A 22,223-nucleotide genomic window follows, 5' to 3' on the forward strand; every position below is an offset into this window, starting at 1 on the left:
CAACGGAGCAGACAGCCTCATTTAGATAATCCCACTGGTTTGACCCAAAGAGATCCAACTTTATCAGGTAACAGAACTCCTGTGGGGGGGAAAAAAGAGTGTGAGATCATAAACTGACAAAAGCTGACTTTGCTGACTGAATCCAGAGGTTTCAGATGTATCTGACACTTCACTGCTGTGGCTGAATGGGGAAGTGCATAGAGGAAAATAACAGTTATGCCACAGAACTGGGTAAACAGCCTCATTTAAAGCAGGAATTCTTTATTTTAATTCTATTCCTATGATTAGAAGGAGCAATAGATACACTTTAATAGGTAAATAATTTCAGTGTTATCATGAGAATCATGGGCAAAAGGATGTGGGAGTAAATTTTATGTCTGGGATGGTGAATTTTCATGGTCATTCCCTGCTCCTGTGAGAAGGCTTTTCTGAAATCCAATAATGCCATTTTCAGTAAAACCAGCTTTGGTTTTTTGGGCCTTTAAGTTGCATTTCAATTAGGAAACTTGTCTTTTATTAAAAAGCCAAAGGTACCCAAGCTCCGAAAACCTGAAACTTTCTGAGGTAACCCCAGCAGATGATGCTTGAAGGGCAGGGAGAGCCAGCCTTGGACAGGTATCCCATTTCTTAGGTGATCCAAGAAAATTAATATGGATCAAAGGAAACTCTAAAGCCTGAACTACTTGACAGGAGGTTGTCACAGGTGGGGGTCGGTCTCTTCTCCCACATAACAAGTGACAGGATGAGAAGAAATGGCCTCAAGTTGTGCCAGGGGAGGTTTAGACTGGAAGTGAGGAATTATTTCTTTACCAAAAGGGTGGTGAAGCTTTGGAAGGAGCTGCCCAGGACAGGAGTCACCATCCCTGGTGCTACTTAAAAGCTGTGTGGATATGGCATTTGGGGACATGGGTCAGTGGTGGCCCTGGCAGTGCTGGAGGAACTGTTGCACTCTATGATCTTAGAGAGCTTTTCCAAGCTTAGCAATTCTCTGATCCTGTGGTCAAGAAAATGTTGCAGTTCCTGGGTTTCTGCCACTCAGTTCCATAAATGCAGTGAGCAGCCCAGCCCTGGGGACACTCAGTTTAAAAGCAACAATGACCACAGCAACTCAAGGCACTGATTGCACAGAAACCCTGGGTTTGGGGGGAAAAAAAAGAGTCCAAATAAAACATTTCAACCAACTTCAACTGAAGTTGAATATTGAAGAAAACAGTACCTTCCAAGCTGGGAAAGGGGCTGGAGCACCAGGAGGGGCTGAGGGAGCTGGAAAGGGGCTCAGGGGGAAAAGGAGGCTCAGGAGGGACCTTGTGGCTCTGCACAACTCCCTGACAGGAGGGGACAGCCAGGGGGGCCAGTCTCTGCTCCCAGGGAACAGGGACAGGAAAGGGAAGAGCCTCAAGTTACACCAGGGAAGGTTCAGGCTGGACATCAGGAAGAATTTCTTCCCTGAAGGGATAATCAGGCATTGGAAGGGGCTGCCCAGGGAGGTTTGGAGTCCCCCTCCCTGGAGGTGTCCCAGGAATGATTGGATGTGGCACTCAGTGACAAGGTGGGGACCAGTCACAGGTTGGACTCGATGGTCTTGGAGGTCTTTTCTAACTTTAATCATTCTGTAATTCAATAATTCTGAAGAAAACAGATGAGGGGCAATGCCAAGGGAGGAGGGCAGGACACATCTCACCTCAGAGTTCTTTACAGTGTCAGAGTCCCACCTGCCTCACAAGCAAGAACACAAACTTGCCCTCAGAGTTAACACAGATTTAGTGTCCTACTGAAAGGCTTCCTCTTGGAAAAAGAACTGGAAGAGAAGTGAGTATATTTAAAGGAGTCTGATCAGTAAAAATGTCCAGTTTTATGATGGTGAAATTGTTCCTAAGAATGAAGGCTCCTATTCTGAATGACTAACAGATGTTTTCATGGAGGATTTAGGACAGAAAAAATACAAATGCACTGATAATGGCAGCCTAATGAAGCTTAGTCCTCAGTTAATTCACACAACCAATTAATCTTATATCCAGTGGAAAGTGGCAGCAAGGCAAGGACCCTTTTGCTGACCATAAGGAGCAGTGCTAGACAGAATATCCACTCTAAATGTCATGGAATTATGGAATGGTTTGGGTTGGAAAGGAACTTAAAGATCATAAATATGTGCATTTTCATTCTTAGTTAGGGCTGTGGTCTTTTATGAGTTTCACAGCAGCACACAAGGAACCAGCACCAGATCCCAACCAGGTACAATTCCCAGCCTGGCTCCTCCAGCACTCAGGATCCTTCAACAGCTTTCTGCTCCAGTGAGACCCTAATTCCATGTGGGAATTGGCTCTAAACAATAATTTTTCAATTAGTATATCCTCATTGTTCAATTCCTACTTAAAATTACTCAGCAGAATTATTCCAAAATAAATACTCAAAATTAAAAGCATGATTTCCTCACTCTTGCCCCCAAAAACCAGTTTCAGATGGCAAAAGTAGTTCACTCAAAGTAAATGGAGGAGGTGTAAACCCAGTGCCTCAGACACCTTTGTTAGGAGTGCTGTTTCCCGAATAAATCCCCTAATCCCCTGAAAAAAAGGGGGAAATAATCCATTCCCAGGCAAAGGAGTTGGCAAAGCCACCAGAAATGCAACTTAACCCCTGAATTCAAACTCCCCGCTGCAATTTCTCAGCTCCCGACAGTTGCAGGAAAAAATGTCTTTATTTTCCTCTCAGAACATCCTTAAATATCAACAAAAAAAAAAAAAAGAGTTAGAAGTAATTTGCCCTCACTGATAAAAAAATTGGTCACTTCCCAGGAACGTCAAAGATCTGATTCCCTGTGAAAGGAGCAGCAGGGAATTACAGGGAGATCTGTGTTCAAACAGAAAATTCAGTGGTTTGTTGCAAGCAGAGCTTGATCACAACCAAAAAAAAAATAATGAGAGCCTTTAACGAAGCTCTAATTGTGCAATAAGCCATACCAGGGAGAAAAGAAACAACGAAACCCCAAATGTTTTGATAAATGGGATTATGAAACTCCAGAGCAGTAAAACAAAGGCTAAGAACACAAAAGGTAATAAAGCATCATTAAAGGTGCTGTTTTGAAGCTCTGCTGAAGCACAGGTAAATGTCAGGTTACCCAGGCAGAGTTTTAGTACTCAAAAGCAATGTTTAATCTGATTTTTTGCTCTTCTGAATTTCTGAATGGAAGATATTTCCCTTACTGAGGGATAATTTTTATTTTCCTATGAGGATATGTGGATTTTTGCAGCCCCTTCTGAGACATGGGGCACTATGAGAAAGGACCAAGCACTAAGACCAACTCCACAGGGGTCATTTGTCCCTTTTGTTCACTGCCTGACAAACAGATTTCAAACTGGGCTTTGCATCCCCATCAGAAGATCCACACCAATCTTAGAGCAAGCTGAGGAAATGCTGAAGAATGTCTGAATTTAGGGATGCCAAGATTTTCCCACAATAAAACCGGGGCAGATCAACCATAATTTTTTGCAAAATTATAAATGACACCTGAAGTCCTGGCTGGCTTCACCTACTGAGGGATGATTAAACTGCAAATCTACAATTACTTCTAATCTTAAATAACTGATAGGATTTGAACTCCCAACGTACAGTAGCTCAAATGTGATATTACTGGGAGCTTTTTGAAGCCAATCAATAACTATTAAAGCTGGATCCCATCAGCTACCACCAGGTATTAGCCACTTTCTCAATATTTCAAGGATTCAGTTATTCTTAGCTACAGTTAAAGTAGTAAAATGAAGTGGTCTCATACTGACACTGCGATAAATACGAGATTAAATATAGAACAAATTTATTACTCCCCGAAGTCCTACTGAGTGTCCTGATTTTTTTTTTCCTTTTTTTTTTTTTCTATATCCACAACAATCTGGTTTACTTTGATGTTTTATTATCCCAGATCTAAAGCTGAGGATTGAAAAGCAAAGCCTGAGCTGGTTCAAAGAACCCAACCCCGGCCACGCCGGGGGAAGGGAACAAATTCACAAATTCCAAAGGGAAGGTGGGGATGGCAGGGCCGGCCCTGTGACAGCCAGCATGCCCCACTTAGAGCAAGTGGCACTCACAGGCGAGTGATTTGTGACACTGAGCGGGTGTGACACGGCACAGCACCCCTGGAGTGCCTTGGGCTGCCAGAGGATCGTGCCTGCAGGAGCCGACTTTTCCTAATACCCCGCGCTTTGAAGAAAGCGGAATAATCAACCCATTTTTAAAGCACTGGTTTGAAGGGCTCCGAGGAGTTTTAAAGGAAAGTAGTTAATTACTTGGCTCGCTTTAAAAATAAATTAACCCACAAATTAGAGTCTGGGTGATGATGGGTGACCCCAGAAGTGCGCATTTTTGGCTCGCTGCATGTCCTGAGCTCCCAGGGATTAGCCCAGTCTAAGCCCAGAAGGTCTTCCCTGAGGAGCAAAGCACTCCAGAAAACTGTGGGAGCAACAAACCACATCCTCCTCCACCAGCATCTGAGGGGGATGAGTCCAGAGGGACACGAGTGTTTGGGTCTCAGCTAAACTCCCTGGAAGTGTTCAAGACCAGCGCTTGGAGCAACCCAAGACAGTGGAAGGTGTCTCTGTCCATCAGAGGGGACTGGAACTGGATGAGCTTTAAGGTCCCTTCCAATCCAAACCACTCTGTCATTCCATGAGTTATGACATGTCCAGGCATTTCTCCACTCTCCTCACCTGGGATTCACCCCCCTAAGCATCAATTCCAAAGCGGCCCACTGAATATAACTCTCCCAAAGATGACAGTGACAATCTAATCCAATTAAGGGATCTGGCCTCCACTACTGGTGCACACACAGGAGTCATAAAATAAATTTAGTCCCAAACAGGTAAATCTGATGGCCATGTGCAAAAGCTAGAAGTGGGTTTTGCTGGAGACTTTGACAGGCTGGATACACCTTCATCAGCATGGAAAAACAAGCCCATGGTCTCATAAGAAAATAAAAATTAACCCTAAGTAACGGGAACATTTTCCTTGTGTTGCAAGGATGTATTGCATGCTTCTGGGCTCTTCCTTGTCTACTATGCAGGGATACTGCTGCCTTCAAGGCTCAACCAGCACAGGATTATCCATGGGATGATAATCATCCCTACAAGCCCTCACCTCAAGAATCACCACCAGAACCATTCCCAGCTGGCATCCTGGAGGCACCCCAAAAGCCATGAAAGCTTAACATGACAGAAGCAGTCATGCTGTGCCAGCCCATCTCAGGGCCAGAGAGCAAATCCTGCCACTACCAAGCTCCTAAGAGGAGATGTGGCCACTGAGGATGAGTTCCTGGCAAGAGAGATGAAGAGGGCTCTATCCTTGATCAGTGCACGTGGTTGGACTTTGAGATGGAACCACAAAAGGGGAAAAGTGTCCCTGCCCATGGCAAAGGGTTGGAATGAGATGATCTTTAAGGTCCCTTCCATCCCAAACCATTGTGAGATTCACTGAAGGGCTCTGGTATCATCACACTTGGAGCTGGAGCCTTTCCTGGCGTCAGTGGCACGATGCATTTACGTCAGCGTGTGACAAGGGGCCCGGAGTGACAAGGACTAAGGTAAGATTAAGCATTCAGGAGCAAAGCGTGTCCTTCACTGAAACAAGGGCGCCGGAGCCTTATCGCGCTGCCTTTCAGCACAGCCACGTGCCCAGGCACAGCCTCAACCTCCAGCTCCGGCCCCGGCTCGGATGCACCTGACTTGGCAAAGGCACTGCTGCAGCTCCTTTCTCCCAAGGAAATCATTCCTTTCCTTTCTCTCAAGGAAATCATTCCTTGCCCAGCCGTGACAAACGCTGGGAAATAAAGCCTCGAGTCAAGCTCCCGCTGCATCGCCAACGTGTAGGCGTGACAGACGCCATGTGGTGACTTCACACCCCAACGTGAGCGTCTTCCTGAATTTGTGAGTGTTCCACGAGGGAGGAACTGATGGATTTCTGCAGCCAGTGATGCTTGGAGAGCTGTTGGTGCACGCTGTTCCAAATTATTTCCATTTCTAATTAATATTCATAAACGAGCCACAATACTGTGCCTTCCATCAGCCGTCACACACCACCCACGCTAGATGAAAGGACAACTACACGAGATAAGCAGTTTATTGGATCAAAAGTCCCCTTCAGACGAGGAGACAGCTAGTGCAACAGCCTCCAACTGATAGCATCCCATCACATGGAGGGAGTATCAGCAAATCTCCTTCTTTAAACCCCAGATTCAGCACACGGAATGCACAACGCAATTATTATGTTAATTTAGCTGCCTTTCGCTGCCTGCTTGAGGCTTGAGCTGGAGGGAGGAACTTGAGTTTGAAGAGCTGCCACTGAAAATGGCTACTTCAAAAAACTCAACTGACACCCAATTATACCATCAGCTGTCCAGTTTAATCCCCTTTTGTCCCTGTTGTCAGCAGGGCTGCCTCACCTGGCTGGTTTTGGGCAAGGACTCTGCCCTTCAGCTTTTGCCTCTACCAACCATCTACATCTTGCTCCAGCAGGATCCTGAAGGAGATTTACCTGTCCTCCTCCTCAAACTCAGTTTAGGTGACAGAAAACAAGGATTTCATCTGTTTGCACAGAACATGGCCTGGGAGTAACAGCTGTTATTGTGAGGTCCTGGCACAGATTTCCCAGAGAAGCTGTGGCTGCCCCTGGATCCCTGGAAGTGTCCAAGGCCAGGCTGGACAGGGCTTGGAGCAACCTGGGACAGAGGAAGGTGTTTGTCCCCATGGAAAGGGATTGGAACTGAAGATCCTTAGAGTCCCTTTGAACCCAAATCATCCCAAAATTCCATTATTAAAAAGAGCAGAGGAAGGTGCATTGCCCACTGCTCTCCAGAGCTGTTCTGCTCCTCATCCACGAGGGACCCAAACAGTCTGCCCAAGAAGAAGCATATTTACACCCATTGCCAGAGAGGGAAAGTATAAATATTTCCAAAGCTTTATGAAGGCTGGTACTTACAGTCATGCTTTGAAAGGGAAAGAATAAAGCAAAATATTCAATTAGAAAAAATTACTATAATTGCAGGTTCTATTTTATCCCTCCATTAAAGCAATAAAGTGCCTCGAAATATTGCTAAGCTGGGATACAAAGCTTAGTGCTACTTAACATATTAATATACATCCAGGGGGGTTAATTTAATTTAGATCTGCATGAGGGTCTCCTCTCCTCCCTGGCCCCTATGGTCTCCCCCTACACTTCCAGCTGGATATCCATGCATGCTTCTCCCCCATTCCAAGGGATGGACACGCAATGCTGAGGCTGGACAAAAATTCTGACATGTGCCACACACCTCTGGAGCCAGAGGAGCCATCAAGCACATCCATGCACAGCTCCACACACACAGATTCCCAGCTTAAAACATGTTTGCCTGCCCCTCAAAGCTCTGATGTCTGAGTATTTGATTTTCTGTTGGACAAAAATGTCCTATTCCTGCTCTCTGAACATCAAACAAAATCCTCTTGGAAATGTAAAATCATCCCATTTTGCTCTAATAGCACATAAATCCCATGGGACGGGATTTGCTGTTGAAAGTCACTGAGCAAGGAACTGCTGAGGCTGAAGAAGGGGCTCTTCCTCCCAGCCTTGGCTCTCCTCATGCTTTCTCCACACTACGGTGCCACGAGCTGCAGTTTTCCCAATATAACCTCGCTCTTCCCAGCTACAGAAGATAAGTGAATCTTATTTTAGGGAGCCCTTCATCCTTTTAATTAAACAAATTTATATCACTTCTCCGTATCTCATAGCCTCCATTATCTTTTGTGAACTCCTACAATTCTGTTGTAAAGATATATTGAAAAGCGCTAATTGAGATAATCTCTGGAATTCAAGAGTTGCTGTATTTTTAGCCATGTTTTAAAACTATTTTCCCTTTGTTTCTGGAATGCCTCCCATCCTTCCTCCCATGCCAGACTGTTTACATTATTTAAATGCCTTCTGCTTATACCACTCTTTACAATTTTTACTTCAACAACATCGGCCTCCGTTGCTCTTTTTTCCCTCGCTTAGACATAACTGGGATGAATTCCAATCCCAAACTCAAAACCACTCCTGGTGCTTCGCTGCTGTCTTCTGTGTTTGGTAGATCAGGAAACGTACTTCTGCCATCCTGTCATCCAGGGCTGCCTGTGTGGGGGATCCAGGCATGAGGAGTTAAACTGATCTTTTTTTTCACAAGAGAAAACTGGAGAATGGTGAATTTCCCAGAGACTGGAACTCTTCAAACTCACAGGGATATGTGACATGTCCCTGCTTTAGGAGGTGATCCTGAGCCACCCCACTGATAGGATGCGGGAGCTCATCTCTCCTGGACTTTTTTTGGAGAGTTGTGATGACCAGTGTCCATCACAGAAGCAAAATATGGTCCTGCTCCGTGCGCCTACAGAAAACCCCACAGAACCCCATGAGCTGAGGGAGGTTCTGGCAGCTGGACATGATCCTCCCTCACTCAGGTTTAGGTTTTTCCCACAGGTTTAATTAGTAAAGTGATAAAGGCAGCTCCAGCTGCCAGAGCCTTTTGCATTGTGGCTCCTGAGGAGTTTTTAATAAGAGTTCTGCCAAAATGGTGGGGGTTTTATGGGAAACTTCTCCCACATTGAGCAGACCTGTGAAGGCAGAAAAGGTGATGTAGCTCAGCAGCTGACAGGAGCTTTCCAGCATGAGCTGAGACCTCTGCAGTGTCCATTTCTGTGTCTGTTCACAACTGGCTTGGTTTCCCTAGCACTCATTCAGTGACCATCTGTAGAGCACTGAGAGATTCCTGTCTTAGTCCTATTTCCCACAGGGTTTTGGGACGGGGATAAGATGCCTATTCCCTCAGCCCATCCTGTACAGAGAAGGGTACTTAAACAGGGTGAATAAAAAAGAGGAAAAGTGACTTTCTACATGGACAGATAGTGATTGGACAACTGGGAATGGTTTTAAACCAAAAGAGGAGACATTTAGGTCAGATATGTGGAAGAAATTCTTTCCTGTGAGGGTGGGGAGACCCTGGCTCAGGTTGCCCAGAGAAGCTGTGGCTGCCCCTGCATCCCTGGAAGTGTTTAAGGTTAGGTTGGACAGGGCTTGGAACAACCTGGGATGGTGGAAGGTGTGTGTCCCTGTCCATGGCAGGGGGTGAAACAGGATGGTCTTTAAGGTCCCTTCCAACCCAAACCATTCCATGACATGAGTCTATTCCATGATAACACAGGGATATTTATTTGGGGTGCCAAAATCCTGCTGCAGGTAAACCAAATCAGAATGGAGCAGTGGAAGAGGGGTCATGATAAAGGCTCTGGGCTTGAACACAGAAGGTTTCAACAAAGCTGCCAATTCTGCAAAAATCTTCTGTGCAGCTGAAGTCACTTAAGGACAGACTGTGAATATTTCAGAGGTGAACCTGAGCTCTCCCAGATTTCCAAAAAAAGGAGACGTGAGGAGCAGCACAGTCTTCAGGTCCCGTTATAGTTTTGGGGACACATTTGAGATGGCCTTTTGCTCTATTTTTTTGTCTCTTGGCCAAAATTTGAATTTCTTCCTGGTTCAAGATATGGAAGTAAGGAATAAAACACCCATTTATACTGAAATAATGAAAGTCCATCAGTGAAATTTGTTCAGGGATGGACAAACAGCAACTCCTGAGACTCCTCCACAGCACTGTGAATGTAGTTCCTCTGCTACAGCATTTCCATATAACCAAACACAGGCTGAAACTGGAATACAGGGTGGTTGGAAATTTAAATCCCAAGTGGAGACAGTGACAAAAAATATAAAAATAAAAATCCATCCATGGAGAGATGCAGTGGGCTGCTCCTGGGACACAGCTAAATGCTCAGTCACACAATCCAGAAGATTTTGGGAGCATCTTTGACACTCCAGATGTCAAAGGACATCAGCCTAAAGGACATGGGATGTGCCTGCAAAGATCAAGCAATTCCACTCCACAGGGTTAAAAATACAAGATATTCCCCCCTCCATCAGACTGCTGGTAGGTTGGAGGATTTTCTAAATATCCTCCTTCCCTGGAAAGCTCTTTCCCCATTTTCTTGGGATCTTGTTTGGAAAAGCATCTTGGTGCCCTAAATGATGCTAGGCTTGCCCATCATTCTGAATGCCAGCACATCAGAAGAAGGTGGGTCAGTGAAGTGACAATATTTGGCACATGTTCTTTGCTTACGCCTTTAATTACAATTTAATTTTCTCTCTAGCAAAGCTTTACTCTGACTCACAATTCCTCCTGCTTAAAAGCTTCCAGGTGTTAAAACACTGCCTTGTACTACTGCTGATTTTCACTACACTCAGGTGCTAAAAATCAAGTCAGGATTCAAGGGAAATAAAACAAAATGAATAGAGAGTGGAGTTGTGTGAGGGATCCAGACTTTTCCACAGGCTCACCTTCATTCCCCAAGGAAAATTACAAATTTGATGTCCCATTTCTGCTCCTTGCAGTCTCAAGGCAGAGCAAGCAGCTCTCCTCCAAAGAGATGCTTTATCACTATCAGTTCTTCCTCCATCCTTTTCATTAAAAGAAATGCTCCCTGAATAACCTACATTTGTTCAGAGAGGAGAACCACTGCAAGGAATAAAGCTGGCTCAGTGCAGCTGAAAGCAAAATGGAAGTGTCTGGAAAGGTGGAAAACACAGAGCCTGGAATTTTAACACATAAAAAATGGTGAGCCATCTTTCCCTCCTTCCCTTGGCACCCTGCCTCCCCTCCACCAGGAAAGGCACTGTCAGGCTGCCACTGGCATTAGAGATAAGCCATAGGGAGAGTGGGAAAAAAACAAACAGCTATTTTTCCTGGAGTTCAGCTTGAACAACTGAAAAGGGATGTTGTGGTCAAGGTCCACATGGGGGGAGCATTTAGGAAAGCAGCCTGGAACCCAGCTTCAAAGCAGTTGGGTTCCTTTCCAGTTTTTGGACTCCTGGAGATGCTGTCCCCAAAATACCTTGCAATGGTGTCTTCACCTTGAAAACCATGGAAAATTTATGCTGGTTCCAGTAAGAACTAAGTCAGGTCACCCAAGCAGTTCTGCTCCCCTTTTACACCCCCCTAAAAACCAGAGCAGGGGGTGATGAGCTGCTGTCACTGCCCAGCAACAAGGCACCACGTAGCTCTTCCTCAACAGCATCCAAGAGCAAACCAAGCTCCAGCTTCTCCTCCAAATCCCATCCCCACCTGCCCAAGCCATGCTGTCTTGCAGAAACACCGGGTTGCATGGGAAGGGGAGTTCCCAGCAGCTCAGGGCAGGATATTATTTCTCCCAAGGAAAGACTTGGAGAAATCTCTGCCCTCCCAAGGCTGGCCCAGCAGACCCGCTCCAGCATCTGTGGTTGGACCCCCTCTAGTGGGAACCACTCAACAAGACACGGAGCATCACCACCAGCAGCCACCCATGGAGACCCCACTCAAGGGATAAAGCCCTTTTCCCATCGTTATTATGATTATTATTATTAGTTCCACTCTCTCACAAGCTACATGCTCTGTAGATGTTGTTGGACCTCTACACCCACAGCCCAGCACTTCCTTATGGAGATCCTGCAGAAATGGGGGTGGAACGGGTAAGTTTTTTGAAAGGGAGAACAACCTCACTGGAAAAAAAATATAAAAAGTTAAACCCCAGACCTGATTTTGTAGGGAGAACATATTTATCATCTATCCCAGCATGTCTTCCCTCTGCCAACTTGTCAAAAACTGACAAAACTCCATACTATAAAAGCAAGCTGTTAAAACTTGGCTAAAAGGAAAAACTCAGCTGCCAGACAAGCTAACCAGAAAAAGCTGAAAAAAATATTCCAACGTGCCAAGGAAGGCAGCAAATTTACAGAAAGTCTCTACAGAGCTGAACATCCCAAACCAAGACAAGGAGGCAGCATTGGGTCAGCAGCTTCTGGTTCATCTGCTGTTTGACAAGCAGATGGCTTCCACTTTGAGGGATTCAGACAGAGAACTTCAGAGTTGTAGCTGCCTGCATTTCTAAACTATCCAAAATAATGTGTCTCCAACTCACAAAGTTCATCCCAGACAAAGTATTTTAGGAGAGCCTGAACCCACTCAAACACAAAGTCATTAAATGCCACATATTCCATTTAAACCCATTGATTCATGCTTCCACCTCCAAAGATGAACAGCTCACAGATTTGGTCTTTCCACTAATAAAAAAGATGCCAACTCTCTGCCTAAACATTAGGAATTTCTCACTATGTACGTACACAAGACAATTTTTAATGTCACAACAGTGACAAGGTTTGTTGTGGTTTGCTGGGGTTTCTTGCACAGAATGTTTTTCTCCTACATCTGTATTCAAATCTGTTTTAATAACAAACCCCACAAACAGAGCACATTCATGTCCCAAAACTCACCATCACTGATGGTTTAACACACACACAGAGATTTCCAGTTGGTCAGCATTCATTTTAGCTCAGCTCCACATCCCGTTAATCCAATGGAATCCAATAATGTTTGCTTTAATAGCACAGCACAACACAAGGGATCCGACTTTCCACTCTAAACCCCCCATTCCAGGGCAGCATCCATGACCCAGTAACCCACTTCCAGCAGAGGTTAAGGAAAGGTACATCAGACAGGGAAGTTCACTCCTGTCATTCATACAACCTGTGCAACTACTCAAGATATCAAAACTTCTGCTTCTCCTAAATTTACATGGCTGAACAGCTCCAGCAAAAGCAACAGCCCTGTCCTCACCCTGTTTCCAGCAAAACCACAGCATCCCTCCTCAAGGAACAGCCCTTGGCAGCTTGCACTGCAGCACCTCTATAATGAGCATAATGTGCCCCAACTGGCATGCTTCACTTTTTGGATAGTCGGAATGAATTGTTCAAGTCCTCAAATTGAGAGGAAAGGTGAATATTGTAGGTTTATGAAGGTAAAAACCTCAGGAGCTGAGCTTTATTGGTGGGAATGGCATTGGAGATCAGACTACTGGCATCCATTTGAGATCAGACTACTTCCAGAAAGAATTCAAAATAAATACATCTATACACACACACATATGTTTTTACTATTTTTCCAACAGCCACTACAGACAGACAGTATTAACACATCCTTCAGATCCCAGCTGAACTAAAAAAAAACCACAAAAACTCCAGGAATATCACTAAGTGCCCCCTCAGCACTCGCACTGCCCCCTCAACCCTCCTGCCTGGTCACGATCCACCCTCTGAGTACAACACAAACAGACAAAGCCCTCATCCAGACTGCTCCAAAACAAGCCCCTTCTCCCACAATCCTGACAAAATGAAGAGACAGCCTTGCTAAAATAAGATCCCGATGTATATTTATATTTCTGCCATAAAATGCTATTTATTCACCGTCTTATTGGCGAGTCTTCCCAGTATTTACGAGAAGAAGCTGCCACAGGAATTGTGTCATCCCTCAAAATCCAAACGCACATTTACCTAACGTATTCAGGATGAGAATTCCTCTACTACTCCAACCTGCCCCCCTCCAATTCTCCACGGTTTCGTTCCCAGCTGCTGAGCAACACCCACGACATCCCCTACGTAAGGTACGATCCCAATTACGCTCCGTGCAGCGGCAGCGCGGATCCGTGATCCCACGGGAGAGCAGGCTCGGAGCATTACGCACTGAACTTACGCTGTCCCAGGTTTTCCTCCTCCATCCCCACGCCTAAACTTCTCCCCAGCAGGCAGCGACTGTGCTGCAGGCAAAGCTGGCCAAACCAGTGTGATCCAGTATTAGCCCCATCACCGCATCCGAGATTAATTTTAATGGCGTTGGCAATAGTGGGAATGCAAAAGACACCCTCATGGAGGCTGCTCCACAAATCCCAGGAAGTTAATTCTGGCTCTGGTCAGATATTGGGAGTCAGCTCCACGCTGTCCAGCGTGCCTTAAAGAGCGGGAGCTGGGTGCTGGTGGGATTAGAGATCAACAGGAGAGAAAGCTCCCTGATTTCACCTAACATGATCCGGGCTGCAGCATTCCTTATCAGTCCCCTTTGGCATTCCCAGCCCTGCACAATCTCAGAAGCAAATGTTTTTCCTCTGCATTACCCTAGCAGGGTAAAGTCTGGGCAACTTGAGCTCTGTTTCTTCCTATTACCCAAAAAACAGCCCTCTACATGAATCCCCTCTGTCCCTGCCGGCATCACTTCGGCATCCCCCTCCCCACACTCTCACTCAAGCGTGCCATGGCATGGGGTGTTTGTGCACAGCTAAAACACAATCATTTCTTCTGCCTGACTCCAAGAAAGGAAAAATCCAACTTGCCAGAGGAGCATCTGCATTGAGAACTGCTTTTGCTGATGGGATCAGCATTTGGGAGTACCAGGGGAAGCAGCAGAAAGGGTCGGGGACCGATTCATCATCCTCGCACGCACCACCCGCAGACATCCCCCTCCCGCCACCCCCTAGCCCAAATCCCGGCTGTAGAAAACCCATAAAAATAGAATAAACCCCCAAGCAGAAGTTGAGAACAAATGTGCTTTGAATGCTGCACAAATGACATTGAAGATGCAGAAGAAATATGTATTTGCTGTTGCACTGCATGATTGCATGGGTTTATTTCCTACGTACACATCTCACGCACCCTTCCCACGCAGATCCCCTCCCCTCCACCCCCGCGGCTTCTTCAAAAAAAATTGGGAAAATAAAAATCTTGGATCCCGAAGGATTATTTGAAAAGCTACAAACGCTGAGGGACCCCCATCTGGAGCATCTTCCCTACAGCCTGACCCATCCATGGTGTGGAGGGGGTGCAGCCACCACCCTGTGACACAATCCAGAGCTGTCCCTCTACCCCCACCCCAAATCTCACACCCCTTCCACGTTCCCAACCCGCGCCCCAGCTCAGAGGATGCTGGGCCACGCCGGGTTTTTACAGCTGTCCTTACACCACCTCTTTCGGTAAGCCCGACATCTCTGTGGCAGTGTTTGCAACCACAGGCTTTCATCCTGGAGAATCCCTCCCTGCCTCCTCCCACCTCTCTTTTTGGGGAGGATAACGTAATTTCCAGCTCGCACTGGAGGATGTTTTTTTATTCCTGCCGAGCCCGAGGTCACTTGCCAGACTCGTCCTCTGGCCAGTGTCCCCTCCACCCCAGGACCTCTCCCTCCGGCAGGGAAGAGTCCCTTATCCCTGACCTTCAGGCTGGCACCGGCAGCCCCACCGCCGCCGCCGTCCCCACCGAGGAGGCTTCTCCTTTCTCCACAGGCACAGCCGAGGCATCACGCTGCGTTTTTCCACTCCCACCACCGCTCCTTCGGTTCAAGGGGAGTCAGCGAGCCAGCAGCTCCCGCTCCCGCTCCTCTGGCTGGGGGGAGGCTCTCGGGGATGGATGAGACCCTCACCCCTCATCCCCACGGGATCTGTGCCAGGAGAATCTCAACCCGCTGGAACCAGCACGTCCCAGTGCTTGGCATCCACGGGTCCATCCCCCTGCAGACCCTCTCTGGAGCAGCCCCTGCGTTCCATGGGGGCTTTTTCTCATTGCCCCCTGGCTCCAGGAGGGGGGTGATGGGGTGAGTCCCCTCCAGGGACACAGGACCTCCCTCTGCAGTGCTGCCACTGCCAGGGTCACCCCCAGCCCTGGGCCTGTCCTGGAGGGAAGAGCAGCTCCATGAGCTCCCTCCCAGTCCTGCCCCATGTCTGTGGAGCACCGTCTCATTCCCACGGAGCTAGAACCCCTTCCATCCCACACCATGGGGGGCACAGAACTGTGTCCCCTCCAAGCTGTGAGGTGACAGCAGCCCTACTCCCCTCTCCTCAGCCCCACATGCTGCATCTCTGCTCCCTTTGGGGCTCTTCTCAGTGAAGAAGGGGTCACCCCAAATCTCCACGTGTGGAGCACCAATCTCATGTCCTGCTTGTACCAACCAATGCCACTCCTCCCACCTCAGCCCCACAGACGTATTTTGGGTAACTTCTCTTCCCCTCAAATGTTTCCTCAGCACAAGGGGGCCCTTGACACCTCCTCCACTGTGGGGAGCACTGGCAAGGGTCCACCTCAGACAATGAGGTGACAATGACCCCCATGTCCCACAGGCTCATTTTGTGGGTTTCTCATCACTCAAAGTTGGAGCAACCCCCAAATCTCCACGTGGGGAGCACTGCACTGACCACCACCACCTCAGACCACGAGGTGACACTGAGCCATGTCCATCTTACACCACAAGCCGACAACAACCCCCATCTGCCCTACCTCAGCCGGGGACAGTGACCCATGTCCACCTCAAATGATGAGGTGAAACTGACTCCTATCAGTCCCACCTCAGCCAGGGGACACTGAACCACCTCAAGCCATGAGGTGACACTGCCCCATGTCTGCCTCAAGCCATGAGATAACAGCAATGGCCATCTGGTCCACCTCAGCTAGGGGACAGTGAGCCACCTCAGCCTATCGAGGTGACACTAACGACCATCTGCCCCACCTTGTCCAGGGGACACTGACCCACATCAAACCATGAGATGACACTGACCCACCTCAAACCAGGAGGTGACACTGACCCACGTCCACCTTGGACCACAAGCTGAGAGCTCCCCTGCTCATCCAGGGGACAGTGACCCATTTTAAACCAGAGGGTGACACTGACCCATGCCCATCTTGGACCACGAGCTGACAGTCACCCACATCCGCCTCAAACCAGGTGCTGACAACCACCTACAGCAGCCCACTGACCCACGTCCACCTTGGACCACGAGGTGACACTGTCCCCGTCCATCTCAAACCAGGAGGTGACACTGTCCCCGTCCATCTCAAAGCAGGAGGTGACAGTGCCCCACATCCCCCTCGGAGCAGGGGCTGACGCTGCCCCGCGTCCCCCTCGCACCGGGCGCTCGCAGTCCCCGCTCCCGCCCCTCCGCCGCCGCGGTCCCCGAGACCCAGCGCGCCGCCCGCCCCGCCGGGGGCACGGCGGAGTCCCCGGCCGCCCCTTACCTCCAGACCTGCCCCATCTGCAGCAGGTGGATGACGGACTGCCAGACCCAGACGGAGATCCTGCAGAGGCGCTGCGCCCCGGGGGTGGCGGTGCCGCCGGCTCCTCCTACCCCGCCGGCGGGTCCCCCACGCCGGCCCGCGGTCCCCCCCATCATGGGCGGCCCGCGGCTGCTGAGCCCCTGCACGGCGCCCAGCCCGCCGCCCGTGTAGTCCTGCACGAACCAGCGGAAGCTCAGGATCTGCACCAGCACCGAGGGCAGCAGCACGAAGGCCAGGGTGAGGCCGCACCACAAGTAGTCCCGCCGGCCGTAGTGGTGCAGCGCCAGCCACAGGTCCGTGCCCACATCCCCCAGCAGCACCAGCAGCGCCAGCACGATCCACAGGCAGTCCAGCCACGGCCGCTCGGCCGCCTCGCCGCCCTCCGGCGGCCCTTCGGCGGCGGCGGCGGGGGGGCGCGGGGCCAGCGGCTCGGCGGCGGCGGTGGCGGCGGCCCGCCCGAAGAGGTTCCGCAGGCAGGCGCTCCGGCAGCCCCAGTAGCAAGACGACGTGTTGCAGCAGTGGCAGATGTGCAAGGAGCTGCTTGCGCCCGGCTCCTCCGCCACCTCGGCCGCCGCTGCCCCGACGCCGCCGCCCGTGGCCGCCGCCGCCTCGTCCAGGTTGTGCAGCTGGGCGAAGCCGCTGCCGCCGCCGCCGCCGCCGCCGCCGCCGCCGCCATCCGACTTGGCCGCCATCTTGCTGCCGCCGCCGCCGCGTCCCCGGCCCGTTCGCCGGGCGCTCGCTCGCTCTGCCCCCCCCGTGCCCGCTCCCCCCGCCCGCCGCTTCCGGGGGCGGCGCTTCCGCGGCGCGCGGGACGGGCCGGGGCCGCCTGGCGGCGACAGCGACCGGCGGCGGGGCCGGCGCGGACAGGAGGGAGCGGCGCCCTCCACACGCCGTGCCCGGGCACGGACAGCGCCCGCCGCAGCGGGCTGCTCCGTGCCCCGTCCCGCCTGGCCCGGGGAACTCACGGGGATGAGGCCTGGAGAAGGGGAGGATGAGGAGGGAGCTCAACTTGCTCGTGAGGGGGAGAGGAGGAGCAGGCGCCGGGCTCTGCTCGGTGCTGACCCGGACAGGAGCCGAGGGAATGGGCTGGAGTTGTGTCAGGGAAGGGTTAGGCTGGATAGTGGGGAAAGGTTCTGATCCCAGAGGGTGACTGAGCATTGGGACAGCTCCTCTGGGAATGGTCACAGCACCAAACCTGACAGCGTTGGAGGAGCAGCACTTGGACAGCGCTCTCAGGCTCAGGGTGGGATTGTTGGGGGTGCTGCTGTGTGCGGCCAGGAGTTGGACTGGATGATCCTTGTGGGCGATTCTCTGGACAACCTCTGCCCTCATAGGTCTTGACGCTCTCACAGGGAAGAATTTCTTCCTAAAATCCCTTCTAACCTTGCCTTTTTTCAAATTAAAACCATTCCCCTTGTCCTGTCACTCCATGCCCTTGTCCAATGTCCCTCTCCAGCTTTCTTGGAGCTCCCTTACAGCATTAGGTTGGAAAAGACTTCTGGCATCACCGAGTCCAGCTGTTAACCCATGGACATGATCACACCTAAATTGTATCTCCAAGTTCTACATCTTCACATGTTTTGGAAACCTCTAGGGATGGGGATTCCACCATCAGGTTGCCTTGGGCAGCCTGTTCCATTGCCTGACACTCTTTCCATGAAGAATTTTTTCCCAAATATCCAATCTAAACTTCCCCTGGTACAACTTGAGATCACAGAATCACAGAATGACAAAATCATTTAGGCTGGAAAGCACATCTGTAATCATCAAGTCCAATCTATTACCAAACATCACCTTGTCAACGACAGCAGAGAACTGAGTGCCGTGTCCAGTGATTCCTTGAACACCCCCATGATGAAGACTCTAAAACCTCAATGGGCAGCCTGTTTCAAAGTCTAATCACTCTTTTTGTAAAGAAATTCCTCCTAATGTCCATCCTGAACCTCCTCTTCAGCCATGTAGGACCTAGGCTCTAAGATCTCCCCAGGCTGTCTTCTCCAGGCTGAACAACATCAATTCTCTCAGCCTTTCCTCATAGGAGAGGTGTTCCATCTCTTTAGTCATCTTGAAATCACAACATCTGCACTGAATCATAGAATATTCTGATTTGGAAGGGGCACACAAGTCCAACCCCTGACCTTGCACAGGACGCCCCAGCTATCCCATCCTGCACCTGAGAGTGTTTTCCAAAGGCTCTGGCAGCCTTGGGGCCATGCCCATTCCCTGGGGAGCTGTTCAGTGCCCTATCACCCTCTGGGGAAGAACTTTTCCCTGATATCCAATCTAAATCTTCCTGACACAGCTCCAGCCATCCCCTGGGTCCTGTCTCTGTCACTGGGAGCAGAGATTGGAGCTGCCCCTCAGAGGAGATGCAGCCTCCAGTGAGGTCTGACCTCCATCTCCTCCAGCTGAACAAACCCAGTGACATCATTTGCTCCTCAGATGGCCCCTGAGACCCTTCACCCTCTTCCTGGCTCTCCTCTGGGCACTCAAAAAGTTCCATTTTGCTTCTTCCCCCAAGGCTCAGGTGCTGACACCACCACTCCCCAGACCAGCCTTGGCTGGACCCCCTTGTGCTGACCCCATCCTGCCCCAAATCAGCTCCCCAGTCCAGTGTCAACTGCCCTGTCCCTGCTCAACCTCAAATCCCAGGATCACCACTCAGTTCATCCTCAGCCTGGCTTCTTTCCACCTTCCCACCTCCAGCAGCTCCCAGGTCCCTGGGGGACCTGGGACTTCCTCTGGGTTTCTTTTTGCCTTTTCCCTTCCTATGGTTGTGCTGGGGAAGGGGCGCTCCTGTCCCTCCCCATCCCACAGGTCCCTCTCCTGTACTCAGAGAGTGGTGGAGCTGTGGCTTCCCCATCCCTGTAAATGTTCAAAGCCAGGTTTGATGGGACTTGGAAAACCTGGGATAGTGGAAGGTGCCCTGCCCATGGCAGTGGGTGGCACTGGATGAGTTTTAAGGTGTCTCCCAACCCAAAACTTTTTGGGATTCATTCTCTGTTGATAACAGCTCTCTCCAAGCACACCTTGGCACCCTGACCTGACACCTTACTGCCTTCTCAAATCCCCCACCTTGGTGTCTTCCTGTCCTTCTAACACAGGAATTCTCCATCCCCTTGCCTGCTCTTTGTCACTCCCTTACCCACTTTGGGGAACACTGCTTTTCTCACCCCGTACTTAGAGTCAGGCAGACTCTCCAGGGGCTCAGCTCTGGGCTGGAGAAACCTCTGGCAGGCTGAGCAAGCAGCTCCTGGCTCTGCTTTTGGGATCTGCCTGGAGCTGGGCTGCACCCCAGGCAGCTGTTTTACCAAAGGACCCACTGGCAGTGTGGGAAAGCCAAACTCCAGGTCCTTTCCCCCCAGTTCCATGTCACACATCTGTTCATTCATCATATCCATCTTTTCTGAGCTGTCTTGTGCTGTCCTCTGTAGGTTACAATCTCTCTTTTCCATGTGTTTTTTTTCCCTCACCATTCAATAAGAAGACTCCTTCCAGATGCTCCTTCTCCAGTGCCTGCTTCTGCCTCTTTCTGTGGGAGTTTGGATTCTATCTTTTCTCCCTTTTTTTTTTTCCTTTAAACTGTGTCAAAATATCAGGGCTGAGAATGTCAGGACTCCAGAACTGGCTGAAAAAGTTGCTGCTTTGCAGAGGCTAAATTGCAACATGGAGAAAAAAGAAACAGCTCCAAGAAGGTAGAAAAATGAGATAAATTGCAGATAAAATGCTTTTTCAGGGAGGAAAAATTAATTTAATCTTGAAGAAAAAGTGGGAGGACTTTCATGTATTAAACAGGCTATCTGGGAAAGGTGTATTTGGTGTTTCTGGGTGATGTCAAAAAAGTTGAAAAGTTTTGTGAAATCTGAAAAAAAAATGCTGTTGGTTTTGAAGTAGTTGGATCCTCCTGCAGCAAAGAAACAGAAGAAAGGGAGCAGAAAGCAAAGCTTTGGGCATGATCCACTTGGATGCACCTGATACACACCTGGATGTAGACAAATTTCACTTGGAGTGAAACTCTGGCACAAAGTTCCCCAAAGGGACAAAACTGCTATTATGTATAATATTATTTAATGGGATCAGACAAAACAGGATCCCACAGATCCCCATCATAACATATTCAAATATTGAAGATATTCTCTTATTTTCTGCAACTTTAGCTATTGCAAGAATATGGAAATAAATAAGAGCAAAACCAGCCCTCGACCAAATTACTTCATGGGCATAAGACATGTATAAATATAAATATATATATATAACTTCAACTCCCTCTCCTGATAGATACTTTCAAACCTAAATATGGCTGTTAATTCTCACAGCAGTAAGAAATAAGGACTCTGGGACCCATATTTTTGGGTGAGAAGCACCCAGATTAAGCTTCGACTTCTGATTTGCTGTATAAAGAGATATAAATGGAAGCATCCCTCATTCCCTCAAACTTTTCTGTGTGGCAGATTTGCTACATATGATTAAAAGATAAAAAAAAAATCTCCCAAAACCCAAAACAACAGAGAAGTAAACAAACTATTTCATCTTATTACTTATATAGAAGTGTAGGTGAACCAGTAAGGGGGCAGACGAGTCATCTGTTTTGATACAAAACCAACCCAAACTTGTTTGATGAGACATTCTGGTGGGAGAAGGCAGCAGTTGAGGATTTCAGCGTTGGCACGTGGAGTGAGAGAAGCAACTGCTTGGACAAGGGATGACACAATGACAATACCCTGCTGGCACTGCCCCCAAACTCCTCGGTGCAGCTGTGGCCACCTGTGCCCAGGCCAGGAAAGGTGAATTCCAGCTGCAGGGAAGAGCTGGGTGTTGATCAGAGCTCAGGACAATCTGTCTTTTCTCCCGTGGACTGAAAGAATTTGGCTTGTTTAGTTGAGCTAAAAAAATGAGGCTGGAGAAGGAATATGTTTTCCTGCCTATAAATACATCCTGGAAAATAAATGTGAGCAGAGGGAAAGGCGTTGGGACACTGAAGGGCAACGGTGGAAAAGTAAATGAGTAGGAACTGGCCATGAATATTTTTAGCCTGGAAATCGGAAGATCTTTCCAGTAGGAGTATCAGAGACTGAAATAAAAAAGTAACTCACTTAACACATCACTTCCTGATTTTATCAAGAAAGAGGCATGCCAGTGTGGAGGGACAAACAGCTGGGATGGAAGCCCTTTAAAGGTCTTCCATGCCAGATCATCTCTCCTTGGAAAGATCCTGTCCATTTTGATGCACGGTATGCTACGTTCCTTCCTGCACCAGGGGATGAGTCATGGCTACATGACTCCGTGG

At 49.1% G+C, this 22,223-nt stretch overlaps 1 protein-coding gene across 1 annotated transcript in view; it reads right to left on the reverse strand.

Annotated features, from left to right (window-relative positions):
- Positions 1 to 17,628, reverse strand: part of XKR6 (XK related 6) — a 177,820-nt gene extending 160,192 nt beyond the window's left edge. The window contains exon 1 of the mRNA XM_054291700.1: positions 16,898 to 17,628. Within this exon, the coding sequence (XP_054147675.1) occupies positions 16,898 to 17,628 (731 nt within the window). The remainder of the gene's footprint in view (positions 1 to 16,897) is intronic.
- Positions 17,629 to 22,223: the final 4,595 nt, after the last annotated feature.

Source organism: Melozone crissalis, unplaced genomic scaffold (genome assembly GCF_028551555.1).
Source record: "Melozone crissalis strain CALT ecotype California unplaced genomic scaffold, PUWL_Pcris_2 ptg000106l_1, whole genome shotgun sequence".
Lineage (NCBI taxonomy): Eukaryota > Metazoa > Chordata > Aves > Passeriformes > Passerellidae > Melozone > Melozone crissalis.